Source organism: Perognathus longimembris, chromosome 14 (assembly GCF_023159225.1).
Source record: "Perognathus longimembris pacificus isolate PPM17 chromosome 14, ASM2315922v1, whole genome shotgun sequence".
Classification (NCBI taxonomy): Eukaryota; Metazoa; Chordata; class Mammalia; order Rodentia; family Heteromyidae; genus Perognathus; species Perognathus longimembris.
This window is the reverse complement of record NC_063174.1, coordinates 10,102,138-10,116,354: the sequence shown is the minus strand read 5'-3', so window position 1 is coordinate 10,116,354 and position 14,217 is coordinate 10,102,138. Positions and strand designations below refer to the sequence as shown.

Genomic DNA, 14,217 nt, shown 5'->3' with positions numbered 1-14,217 from the left:
CTTTATCTATCGCAAGCTCAAGCTCGGTCCTCCATGCACTCAGCAACGATGACGCTAAGAGGCCCTGAGCATGGGTCTTCCAGCTATTTTATACATTCTTTGGGGAAGGCAGGGACTTACCATACATCATAGCATCTTTTAACAAATCAACACACACCGCGGGAAAATTATACAATAATTCTAAAGCATGTTTGGCGCATTTGGTGGCCGGAAGGAATCTGGAAAGGGTCATTGGTCAGATCAAGGGACCGACACATTTAAAATTGATTGGTTAAGCCATAGGGGTGTAGCAAAGGGGTTTTAATTAGATAGTGAAAATCACACCTGGGTGGGGCTCACTTACTTTTACAAAGACTTTCCTGCGATATTTTATCTGCATCACAGTTCTGAGATATTAATAAATTCACTGTATTCCAAGTTGCTAGTCAGAAACTGATGCTTAGAAAATTAACATTAAGCACAAAGCTAACATTTTAAAAAATATAATCATCATTATTAAGGGTACCAAGGGTGACCATTTCATAAATCAGGGAATTAATACATTTTTTGGACAATGTCACCCCTTCCTTTGCTCTCCCCCAGTTCAAAGTTAACAATTAAGACCTTTCCATGTGTAAGTATGCTCTGAATACTTCTATTTATTTTCTCAGTGAACTTTGTAGTAACTCTAGATTGGTACAATTTTGTCTTTGTTTTTATAGATAAGGAAATTAGAACCTAGAGATTTTTTTGCTCTGTATCTCAGATATAGCAGACTATAATGATTGCCCTCACACTTTGTCTTCAGAGTCTCATTAGATATAAAGGTAATGTGTAAGTGGCAGAAGAAGGTTTGAACATTGACCTAAAGACTGAATCTTAAAAAAAAAATCTTATTCTGACTCTTAAGGGAAAGTATGTGCTAGCCTAAACCATAGCTGCCCAAAGGTAGACTGTGATTCATTAACATACCTTATGTTATTGAGAATTAGTACATTCCAGAAATGGAACTTGAGCATTGTCTCACCTTACTTTCCTATACTTTCATATCTTTTGTTTTTGTTTTTGAAACTTACACTTCAAAGGCTTTGAAATTTTTATCACTCTGAAGCTTATACCGCTCTCTGAGCCAAAGCAAATAATGGATTCATCTTGATCATTTAGATAATTTGGGAATGAGGAAAACTTCTCTCCATGTTCTCTCTATGTGTTCCTTTGTGCTCACTCTTAACTCTAGTTCTGTTCCTCTCTCTCCCCACCTCCCCTTTCCCTCTCTATCTCTGTCATACTCCAGAAACATGGTATTCTTACTCTCTTATTACAACAGAACTGCTGTTCATTTACACTCCCTGATCTACCTATAATTATTTGAATTAATGAAGAACTTTGTTGCAATTCAGAATTTATTGGTGCCTTAGGGATTACAGATGTTTCTGTTACTAAATGTAAGACATGATTATTCAAACCTATGAATATGACGGCTTCTTAGTGGATATCAGAAGGTCAAAAAGGTAGCAACAGACATTTTGAAGACTTTCTAGTAGTTTATTTATTTATTTTTTTGCCAGTCCTGGGCTTTGAACTCAGGGCTTGAGCACTGTCCCCTAGCTACTTTTTGCTCAAGGCTAGCACTCTGCCACTTGAGCCACGGCGCCACTTCTGGCCATTTTCTGTATATGTGATGCTGGGGAATCGAACCCAGGGCTTCATGTATATGAGGCAAGCACTCTTGCCACTAGGCTATATTCCCAGCACCTCTAGTAGTTTTTATAAGAAGCAATTTAATAGCCTTTTCACTGTAAACTGACTAGAGCTGGGGCCTACATCTAGGTGGAAGAATGCTAGCGTGAAGATTTGTGTTCAGTCCCTGATATTAAAAAAAAAAAGAAAAGAACTCTACCTTCTCTCTGCTGTATTAAGGAAGATAAATATTTCTGTATTGAATTATTTCATAATTTAACATTCTGATAAATTTAAGTTAATATCAGTATGGGAATATGCTATATACTTTGGGTATTTAAGAGAGAACCATCATATACTGTTTTTAGAAAACTAAACCCAAACACACTAAGTTTTTCCTGGATTTGGTTCGCAGATAACTTCTTTCAAGCTGAAACTTGGCTGCAATTATGTTGCTAGAGAAATTAAGCTCTAGACATAAGGAAGCAGAACAAAAATTCTACAAACCCTGTTTCTTTTCTTTATTCTGTATTTGAGATTGAATTAAGTGGGAATTCTTCTATAAATTTTAAGTTCTCAGGTTTTTTAAAAGAAAAAGTGTACCTCCCTATAGTCAAAGATATGAAAAGCATATTTGACTTCATCAGCTTCCTATTTTCCCTTAAGTTCATTTTACTGTTGTCAGTTAATAGAGTTACATTCTTCACTGTTGAAAGCAAGTTACATATTTACTTACAAGGCTTTATAGCATTGTCATTAGAGTAACAAATTATTAATTCACTAACAGTATATGTCAGCTGGGACAATGTGGGGCATTGTTGTATTTAAGAGCTTCATTAGTGGTCATTTCATTGTTGTTGGTTTTTAAAATTTATTTATTTTGCAGATGTGTGGCACTTTGCAGTTTAGGCATTTGGATTTGTGAAGAATTAGTCCATGAGTCTCACCATCCTCAAATCAAAGAAGCTCTGAATGTAATTTGTGTTTCCTTAAAGGTAAGGAAAATAGTTTGATAAACTATTAATATAAAATGCGTTTTTTTCCATGTGTTCATTTTACCTTGTGCATTTGTGAAATAAAACATTTAATAAATAGTTGAATTAGTTTATTATAACATGATTTCTTGATCCTGACTCTCCTTAAGAATGGTCCTATCTTAGTTAAGCACCAATGACTTATGCCTACTATACTTGTAGCTTCTTAGGAGACTGAGGTCTGAGGATTGTGGTTCAAAGCCAGCCCAGGCAGGAAAGTCCGTAAGAGGCTTATCTCTATAGTTAACCACCAGAAATGCCAGAAATGGACTAGCCTTGAGCAAAAAAAGCTCAGACCAGCATGCAGGCCCTAAGTTTAAGCCCAGAATTGGCACAAAACAAAACAAAAAAAGAATGCTCCCATCTTGAGTTTAGAGTATTTTTGTGATGAACTTTTTATGTATTTGGCTTTGTCCCTTGAATACATGGGGATGGCTCTTAAAAAAGAAACCAGTCGGGGGCTGGGAAGGTGGCTTAGTGGTAGAGTGCTTGCCAAGCATGCATGAAGCCCTGGATTTGATTCCTCAGCTTCACGTATATAGACAAAGCCAGAAGTGGTGCTGTGGCTCAAGTGGTAGAGTGCTAGCCTTGAGCAAAAAGAATTCCAGGGACAGTATTCAGCCCCTGAGTCCAAGCCCCAGGACTAGCCAAAAAATAAAAAAACCAGTTGGTTTTATAACTAGTGATTTTGTGACTTTTTGATCTTTATTATGTCCTAAATCCTTGAACTATTTAGCTTTTGTGTTTCTCATTAAAGATAAATCCTGTCTTGCTAGCCTGCATAGATTTGTGTGAAAGTACTAATCTAATCATCTGGAAAATCTGAATAAATGATTTTGTTTTGAGACAGGGTCTCACTATTTATCTCAGGCTGACATTGAACTTACTTTGTAGCCCAGGCTCACCTCAAACTTATAATCCCCTTGCTTATGGCTCCTGAGTACTAGAATTCCCCACCTTAAATGGGTTCTTTTTTACCCGTGTGTATTATCTATATGTGTATTATTTTTATCATTAAACGCCTACCACAAGACCCATTGAAGACTCTTAAGTATACACTTGCTAATACATTTTTTAACATTTATACAGTATATACTAATATACTAATACTAATATTACTTAATATTAAGCAATAATCTTTAATCAACTAACATTTAATTAATATTAATGAAATAATATTTTATGATATTGATAGATATTTCTGAATATATACTATGTTCAATTACTTTGCTAGACAAAGTGAAAGATAAAAGGATAAAAAACAATTCACATATTATCTCTGAGACAATAATAAACTGTGAAGTGTTAAAATATGAGTTACAATACAGACTAAAGGAGTGGTGCATATAAACTATGCTGATTTAGTTAGAAAAATCAGAGATTTTATGGCTTAGTTATCAGAAAGAAAACATTTTGTTGCAGCTGGTTGTAGTATGGGTAAGATTTGAATGTAGAGAAATATGCATAAAAAGTTTGACTTTGCTATCGCAGAAATCGTTTGAGAATTTTAAGCATGGAGATTTCAGGATCAGAGCATTGCTTTAGCAGTTTAATTTGGGAATGTTGTAACACGTAGATTATAATGGTGGAAACTTGATAACAAGATAAGAAGTGTAGAAACCACTGCAGAATCCAGATAAAATAAAATGCAATTAAAGTTTAATGATGACTACTCAGACATTACAAAGAAAAAGTAAATGATATGTGTCCTTAGAATATGTTTTTAAAATTTTTGCAGCTGTAGATTCATCTTCCTAATAGTATTATAACACTCAAATTTACAAGGATAAAACAAAAGTGAAGTTTAAAAATCTCTACAACTAATTCATTGATGAATAGTTCATAAAGAATTTTTTATAACAGTGATCTTGTTGTTACTATTGCAGTTTACTAATAAAACAGTAGCTCATGTAGCTTGTAATATGCTTCACATGCTGGTTCATTACATACCTAGACTTCAGATTTACCAGCCTGATTCTCCCTTGAAAATTATTCAGGTAAGTAACTTCTCATTTATTTTTTATTATGACCTCATAAAAAACTCTTAGATTTAGATGCCTTAAAATGCAAAAAAAAATATAGTAGGTGTTAAAATTTGTGCATAATTATATAATGGTTATGCCACATGTTTTTTGTACTTTCAGAGCTCCAAACACATTTTTTGTATTTTAAATTACAAGTTTGTTCATTTTGGACAGAATTTAATTAAGTTGTATTTGATGTGCATTGTAAAAATGTAACCAAGTAACTTTTGAGGGAAAGAATAGGCTTGGGCCAGATTGGGAAAGAAGTGATATTGGCATTTCTCAAGATGCATTGTACTCATAATCTGATATGTTGAATTGAAACCCTGTTGCACATCTGTTAAATAATTTTAACTTATTAGATAATTTTGCATTTTAGTTAAAAGGATTTTAAAAGAAAAAATTCTCATTTTGGACAGAATAAAAACCTTAATATTTTATTAGTTATAGAGAAAATTAAATGTTAATGCAAACTTAATGTTTGAAGCTATAAATCTATATTCTGCTTCATTTTCTCTTAAGTTAGTAAAATATGCCATCTTGCCATTTATCTTAATTAGGACACTAGTTCTTTGATTTCCTTTCTCAATTATTTATGAACATTTCAATTTTGTGGATTTTTTTTGGAGATTTTGTTTGCTTTGTTGGTTTTTGTTTGGTTGGTTGCAGTTTGGATTTGGATTTTTTTTCTTTTCCTTTTTTTGACACACTAGAGTTTGAACTCAGAGCCTTCTGGTCTACCATTTAAGCTGTGCTCCTGTATTATAATTTTTTTCATTGTAATTCATGTTTCCTATGCTTTCTATAATAATTGACATACTTTGGTCATTTCTGTTTTAGAAAATTTGTAATGGCCTTGTGCTGGCTGGTACACTGTTCTTCGTTGAAGACACCATTCATATTCACATTATCCTTTTATGTAGTCTGAAAAAAAAGGAAAACAAACTCTTTCCTCTTTCACTATAAATGTAATTCAAAGCCTCCAAATGAGGACCCAGCCCATGTTTCCAAAATTGTGTGCAGATTCCTTTGTCCAGGCAACTTTGAGTCTGCTTACTCATTTTCAAGTGCGCCTCTTGCCCTTTTTCTGTTACCTGAAATGTTTCACTTCTCTTTACTCACCACTCATTTTTTAATTATTGGCTTTAAAAACTATCTCCTCAAAAAATAAAAATCCCTATCTGCTTTTCCCAACCACAGTCTCTCTTTCATATATTCTTTTTTAAAATTTCATTTATCCTTATGTAGTTGTACAAAAGGATTTCAATACTAGAGCACATTACTAATGGTTACATATTTGCAGAATTATGTATAGACTCCAGATTTTATAATCAGTATGAAGCAGATACATCTCATATACTAGATTTGACATTTCATATACTAGATTTGAGTAGTCATTTTCTTTAAGAGTATATTTAGTTATTGGTTGAAAGAAAATTGCATGTATTTATTACTTACAGTGTGGTATTTCAATATATGTAGAATGATCAAATCAGATCAGTTAGCATATCTGTCATCTTAAATGTTTATAATTTCTTTGAGGTAAGAAAGTCTTTGCGCTTTTTGTTTTGCTTTGGAGACAGTCTTGCTGTCTGTCTGTCTGTCTACCTATCTACCTACCTATATATTATGTCATGTTGTCCTCAAACCTACACTGTAGCCAAGCTAACCTCAAACTCCTGATTCTCCTGCCTTTACCTACTGAATGCTGGGATTATAACACTATGCCCTGCATGTACTATACATGCATACATCATCACTATCATTATTGCCAAACCTGGTGCTTGAACTCAAGGCCTGGATACTGTCCCTGAGCCTCTTTCTGCTCAAGGCTACTACCACTTGAGTCACAGTGCCTTTTCTGGCTTTTTCTGTGTAGTTTACTGGCGATAAGAGTCTCATGGGCTTTCCTGCTTGGGTTGGCCTCAAACCACAATCCTCAGATCTCAGCCTCTGAGTGGCTAAGATTATAGACATGAGCCACTGGCACCCAGCTCATACCACATTGTTATTAGCTGTAATTACTCTAGTTTGTGTTATAGCACCCAAACTTAAATCTTTTAGTTACACAACATACCTGTTGTCCCACTTCTCTCCATTCTTCCCACGCTCTTATCCTCCTCAGCCTCTTCTACCACAGGATTTTATCTTTTTATGGCTGAATAGTAATTATGTATATATACAGCACACTTTCTTTATCCATCTATCCAATGTTAGATAGCTAAGCTGGTTCCATATCTTGGTCATTTTGAATAGTGCTATGATAAACATAGAATGCAGATGTCAAACTGATTTCGTTTCTTCTACATATAATCTGTAGTGGAATTACTGGATCATATATATGGTAGTTCTGATGGGTTTTTTTTTTGTTTTAGTTTTTTTAGGTACTACCATTTTCTCAGTGTTGCTATCCTAATTTACAATACCCAGTAGTGTGTAAAAGTTCTTTTTTCCCACCTTTTCTCTTTTTTTTTTTGTCTAAGAACAAGACTCAAACAGAACCTGACATTTTCACTCATTTGCTAGTGCTCTACCACCTAAGCCATGCCTCTAACCCGTTTTTCCTCTACTTTCCTTCTAGTGTTTGTTATCTTTTGTCTTTTTTTTTTTTTTTTTGCCAGTCCTGGGCTTCAGCTCAGTAGTGATGTCAGCACTTTTTCATATATTTTTTAGCTTATATATTCCTTTTCCAATCAATGTATTTGCTTTCTTGATATTAATAATTTGAGGGTTTTGTGTTGTTGTTGTTTTTTTGCCAGTCCTGAGGCTTCTTTTTGCTCAAGGCTAGCACTCTACCACTTGAGCCACAGCGCCACTTCTGGCTTTTTCTGTTTATGTGGTACTGAGAAATCAAACCCAGGGCTTCATGCATGCTAGGCAAGTACTCTACCACTAAACCACATTCCCAGCCAGAGTTTTTTATATAATGTGTATTTAGAATAATTTTTCTACTTCATGCATTAACAATAATTTGTTAGAGTATAATAGCAAACATTAAAATTTTGTACAGATATATTTTCAATGTGCAGACTTGAAAAACTGAGTAAAAAAAGCCAGGGTGCCTAGCTAGTGGCTTATACTTATAATCTTAGCCACTCAGGAGGCTGAGATCTGAGGATTGAGGGTTGAAGCCAGCTTGGGCAGAAAGGTCCATGAGACTCCTGTCTCCAGTTAACCACTCAAACCCCAGAAGTGAAGCTGTAGCTTAAAGTGGTAGAGCACTAGTCTTCAGCAAAACTGGTCAAGGACAGCACCCAGGCCCTGAGTTCTTTCCCCACAATCAACCACAAACAAAAAACAGGTGCCAGTTGCTGACACCTGTAATCTGAGCTACTAAGGAGACAGATGCTGAGGGGTATGGTTTGAAGCCAGCCCTGGCAGAAGCTTCATTCATATCCAAAATAACCAGCTATAAAAGCTGAGGTGGAGGCATGAGTGCCAGCTGAGCACACCAAGAAAAATCCTTGAATAAAATATTGACATGGAATATACACTTGTAATACCAGTTACATGGGAGATGGAGGCAGAAAGGTTGCTTGAATATAGAAGTTTGATGTCATCCTAGAAATGCAGCAAGACTGCATCTCAAAAAACAAACAAACTGAAAAAGACCAAAAACTTTCCAGGGTAGATGATATTACTATATATAAATATTTTGCCTCATTTTAATAATGCCTTTTATTTTTGTTTCATATTCCGTTTCAAATTTTTCATATATATATTCAGTATGTAGTTTCTGTTCATTACAAAAACTGCATATCGTTTGTAAAACATATATTTATAAATGTCATTGAGTTTCTCTTATCTGAATTTCTTGGGACCAAAAGTGCTTGGGACTTTGGAGTTTTTTGGCAATGGGAATCATGGATTTCTTTCATAGATTTCACCAGCTGAGCATCCCTAATCCAAAAAATTTGAAATGCTTCAAAACCCAAATTTTTGAGCCTCATGTTGGCGCTCCTTGATTAGAATTTCAAAGCATTTTGAATTTAGGATTAGAGATGTCTGTCTAGCATATATAGGGAAATCTGGGAAGACAATAGAGTAGATTCCTTGACGTATTAAGATTGCAATTATTTTTATAGACCTTTTTACTTATCTATATTTTAATTTTTTTTCTACAATGAACATACATATATTCACTTTATGATTTGAATCAGGATGAACTTATTTATAATTGACAGAACATAGGGAATTTTGATTCTGTGCATGAAGATTGTAAATGATTGGTGTTTAGTATTCCTTAAAAGCCTGTTATAAGTTATATAAAATAATTCTGTAAAACCGGGTGTGTGTGGCTCATCTCATGCCTATAATACTAGCTACTCAGGAGACTCAGATCCAAGGACTGTGATTTGAAGCCAGCTTGGACAGGAAAGTCCATGAGACTCTTTATTTCCAGTAAACTACTCAGAAAAAGCCAGAAGTAGCACTGACTCAAGTGGTAGAGCACTAGCCTTAAGCACAAAGAGGCTCAGGGACAGCGCCCAGGCCTTGAGTTCAAGCTCCAGGACCAGCAATAAATAAATAATAAAAGAACAGTGGGTATACTTGAAAAGATTGCCTATTATAAATTACTTAAAAATACTAGTGTGTATATTAAGTACTGTATTTAGATAATGTATTAATTTGTAGCAATAGATTTTATATCACTTTAGTATTCAGCAGTTAAGTTTAAGACATGAATTGAACATATTTTGAACTCACTGATTTATTTTTGCTGACAGATCCTGATAGCCACCATCACTCATCTTTTGCCGAGTACAGAAGCTTCATCTTACGAAATGGACAAGAGGGTAAATTTTATCTGACATTTAATATGTGGTTTTGTAGAATACTTAGGTTTTTAAATTTTTAAGGTACATATACTTACTTAATAAAAATTAATGTGTAATATATCTTTCTGGTTTTAAGTATAACTAAAGTGTATTTCATGATCCTTTGACATTGAATCTCAGGGTAGTAAAGAATCTTAGGGAATATTTTCACTTACAGTAGTTTTTATATCTTGAAAAAACATGTTGCTGTATTCCTGAAAACTATTGATTCTGAGAAATTTCCACCTCTGAAGGGAGTCACTTGTTTTTATATAGCTGTTACTGATGAAAAGTAAAGATATTTCAGTAAGCAAAGTACATAGAAATATGCATACCATTTAGGAGAAAATATTCTATCCACCAAATGTTTTATAAATTACAGTAATTATCATGAATTTATTTTGAGTTTTTACATTATTGATACTGAATTTATTATTCTAAGTTGAGGAAAGGGAAAAATGAAATTACAGAGATAGAGGCTAGTAATCTTAAACTTTCGTAAAAATTCTTCAGAATGACTTTTTTTGAGGCATTTAACTCAATGAAATATGACTAGTTTATTAAAATGACTTAAGATAATGTGAATGGAAGCCAAGAACCAGTGGCTCGCTCCTGTAACCCTAGCTACTCAGGAGGCTGAGATCTGAGTATTGCAGTTCGAAGCCAGCCTGGGCAGGAAAGTCTGTGAGACTCCTATAAACTAAAAAATCTCCAGTAAGCTGAGAAAACAACAACAACCCTGAAAGTGGCTTTGTGGTGGAGTGAGTGCTAGCTAGCCTTGAGCATAAAGAGGCTCAGGGACATCACTCAGGCCCTGAATTCAAGCCCCAGGACCAGCCTCCCACCCACCCTCCAAAAAAAAGTGAACCAAGAGGAGTAATATGATAATTGTTTGAAATTATGTTGTTCAGAACTACAGAGAATAAGTACCAAATGGAATTCACAAGCAAGGAAAGGAATACAGCGAAGATCAGAATCACTAATGCAAGGGGCATAGTTCAAGTGGCAAGACACTTTCCTAACAATCACAAGGCTGTGGGTTCAACTCCTAGCACTGTAGGGAGGAAAAGAAGAAGTTTTGGAGGAATGCATATTTCAATTTTCTGTGCTCTTTGGTTATAGTAACAAGATAGAGACCAAGAGCAGTCAGTTATAAACCTGATTATAAAATTCAAGTCTGGAAATTAAATCTTAGCATTGTAAGCACATAAGTAGTAGTAAAACTGTAGGACTGTTTGAGATCATGTAAGGAAACACAACTAAGAAGAGTTAGCAACGTATGGTACAGTGAAGATTGACAAGAGTCAAGCAGAGAAAGAAGAGTCAGTAAAAGTTACTGAAAGGACTCAGGAGATGCAGAAAGAAAACCAGGTCCATAAGAATATAAACCACATGGGAGGGAAGATTAGTCTTCCAAATGTTTTCCTGAGCTCAGTTTTAATACTATTATTCACATCAGAAAGCTCAAATAACAGCATATTTGAACAAATAGAGATAGTCAGTTATACTTGACTGAAGAAAATAATATACTCTTCAATATAGCTTTCAGCCTATATGTACCAACAGACAGAAGATCATCATTCATCATGATTTATCCATCTTTTGTGGGCCACTCACAGATTTCCATGTTATTCAGATATACTTTACTATTATAGTCATCTTTAGCAATCATATTAGGCTTTCTTCTGTGAAAGATGAATAACAGAATATTATCTAAATATTCTATGTTGAATTCTAATACTTAAAAAAACTGTCACCTTTAAATTTCACTTTTATTAACAGCCTCCCCTGCCATTTTTTAAATTTTAATTTTAATTTTTTTTGGCCAGTCCTAAGGCTTGAACTTAGGACCTGAGCACAGTTCCTGAAATTCTTTTTGCTCAAGGCTAGCACTCTACCACCATATGAAGCCACAGCGCCACTTCTGGCCTTTTCTGTTTATGTGGTGCTGAGGAATCAAACCCACATTCCGGGGCCCTAATAACAACCCTCAGAAATTGAAATAATGCTCTAAATATAAAAATGACAGGTAAAATTTACATGATAAAAGAACAGCTATAGTTGGGTGCACATAATATATCCTAGTACTTTTTATTCTTCTTAGTAAAGGTGGTCTTGTCTTATTAGAAGCTTGTTTATTACATATGGAAAGATATATTGAGTTATTTGGCTTACTTTATTTAAGGACACTGTCTATTTATTTATTTATTGACAAACTGATATACAGAGCGGTTACAGTTTCATGCATTAGGCATTGGATACATTTCTTGTACTGTTACCTCGTCCCTCCTTCCCCTCTCCCCACTCCCCTTTTCCCTTTCCCCCATGCATTGTTCAGTAGATTTAAACAGTTTTGCAAGTATTGCTTTTGTAATCGTTTGTCTTTTTTACCCCGTGTCTCTCGATTTTGGTATTTCCTTTCAGTTTCCTAGTTCTAATACCTGTATACACGGTTTCCAATATAATCAGATAAGATACAGAGATAGTGCAGGTACAACCACAGAAAGGTGATAGAAGAGGATGATCAACAATAGAAGCTACGGTTTCACATCGCATGTTGAAAGTAATTACAACAGTGATACAACAGTCGTTTCCATAACATCGAGTTCATTTCACTTAGCATCATCTTTTGTGTTCATAAGGGTATAGCTATTGGGCTCTTGTGATCCTCTGCTGTGACTAGCCTAAACCTGTGCTCATTATTCCCTATGAAGGAGACCATAGAGTCCATGTTTCTTTGGGTCTGGCTCACATCACTTAGTATAATTTTTTCCAAGTCCTTCCATTTCCTCAGAAAGAATGACATTGCCCCATTTGTAAGTACACTATCTCTTAATGTCTTCATGGAAGCCACTATATAAAGAGACATTTCTCATGCATAGTCTTCAAACTGTTAGGATGGACATAGCCAGTTCTTTTATCTTTACTTTAGACCTCTGTGTCTCTGTCTCTCTTTTATTGTTTTTTTTTGTTGTTGTTGTTGTTTTTTGCCAGTCCTAGGCCGTCAACTCAGGGCCTGAGCACTGTCCCTGGCTTCTTTTTTGCTCAAGGCTAGCACTCTGCCACTTGAGCCACAGTGCCACTTCTGGCCATTTTCTGTATATGTGGTGCTGAGGAATCGAACCCAGGGCCTCATGTATACGAGGCAAGCACTCTTGCCACTAGGCCATATCCCCAGCCCTCTTTTATTAGGTTTTGAACTCAGGGCCTCATGCTTGCTAAACTGGTGTTCTACCACTTGGGCCATCCCCATAATCCTGTATTTTGCTGGCTATTTTGGAGATGGAATCTAGCAAACTTTTCTGCCTGGGCTGGCCATTCAGGTGATCCCCCAGGTCTCAGCCTCCTGAGTATCTTAAGATTACAGGCTGAGGGCTGGGGATATGGCCTAGTGGCAAGAGAGCCTGCCTCGTATAAATGAGGCCCTGGGTTCGATTCCCCAGCACCACATATACAGAAAACGGCCAGAAGTGGCGCTGTGGCTCAAGTGGCAGAGTGCTAGCCTTGAGCAAAAGGAAGCCAGGGACAGTGCTCAGGCCCTGAGTCCAAGGCCCAGGACTGGCAAAAAAAAAAAAAAGATTACAGGCTGAGCCATAGTGCCCAGCTATATGTACATAGTGAGACTTAACATTAGTAATTTCTGAAATAAGTTCTGGAAGCCCAAGAATAGGTGAAATATTCAATACTGATGATTTTTTTTCATTCTTGTGTTACAGTTGGTTGTATCCTTACTTCTTTGCCTTCTGGACTGGATTATGGCATTACCTCTAAAGACATTACTCCAACCAATCCGTGCTACAGGAACAGAAAATGATAAGACAGAAAAATCTGTCCTTAATTGCATTTACAAGGTAAACTTCCTTCCTTGGTCTACTATTTAATAACCAAAGGTTTTTAAAGAAATACAGAAAAATAGCATTAGTTATTTTTAAAGAATGTAGATTTAGCTGACAACACCTAAAGGCTATTTAAAAGTACTTCCTATGCAATATTATTATTTTACCACAAAAATTTGAGAGGAGTTAGAATTCATTTATATATAGTAAAATTTCACTTTCTCCTTAAGAGATTAAATTTTAACTTGGTTGAAGAGCTAAATTTTAAATTATTAATTTTTTTTGGCAAGGTCTTATGTTACCATTTGCCTTTTTTGTTAAATATACTTGCTTTCATTTAAAAGTAAAACCTGGTATTTTCTTTTCCTTTAGGTTTTACATGGCTGTGTTTATGGAGCACAGTGTTTTAGCACTCCAAAGTATTTTCCAATAAGCCTTTCTGACTTAGCATCTGTAGATTATGATCCTTTTATGCATTTGGAAAGTCTGAAAGAACCTGAACCTCTGCATTCTCCTGATTCAGAACGCTCTTCTAAACTCCAGCCTGTAACTGAAGGTAAGGTAACATCAGTTCTATTGAGGACAGTTACATTACTTGGGTTCTTGCTAGGTATGATTTGAGCCTGTGTGTTGAAATAATAATAGAATATTTTGCTTTGTGGTTGTTTTTTGGTTACCTACCCATGAATATTCTACCACAAGTTCAATTTTAGTTTAAGAAGTAACTTCATATGTAAAATTACTGATACTAATATGATAATATTCTTCTTATACTTCTTTCTGATTATTCTTGGGAAGACTTTTTTATATTTTATCTTATACATCATAGGATTTACATAAAATAAGA

General features: G+C 35.2%; 1 protein-coding gene across 7 annotated transcripts in view; it reads left to right on the top strand.

Annotated features, from left to right (window-relative positions):
- The window catches only part of Ralgapa1 (Ral GTPase activating protein catalytic subunit alpha 1), a 186,189-nt gene that overhangs the window by 99,237 nt on the left and 72,735 nt on the right, over positions 1-14,217 (top strand). For all 7 annotated transcript variants that reach the window (XM_048362449.1, XM_048362442.1, XM_048362447.1 and 4 more), the window contains 5 exons: positions 2,546-2,654; positions 4,580-4,690; positions 9,445-9,513; positions 13,251-13,385; positions 13,743-13,926. In XM_048362449.1, the coding sequence (XP_048218406.1) occupies positions 2,546-2,654; positions 4,580-4,690; positions 9,445-9,513; positions 13,251-13,385; positions 13,743-13,926 (608 nt within the window). The remainder of the gene's footprint in view (positions 1-2,545; positions 2,655-4,579; positions 4,691-9,444; positions 9,514-13,250; positions 13,386-13,742; positions 13,927-14,217) is intronic.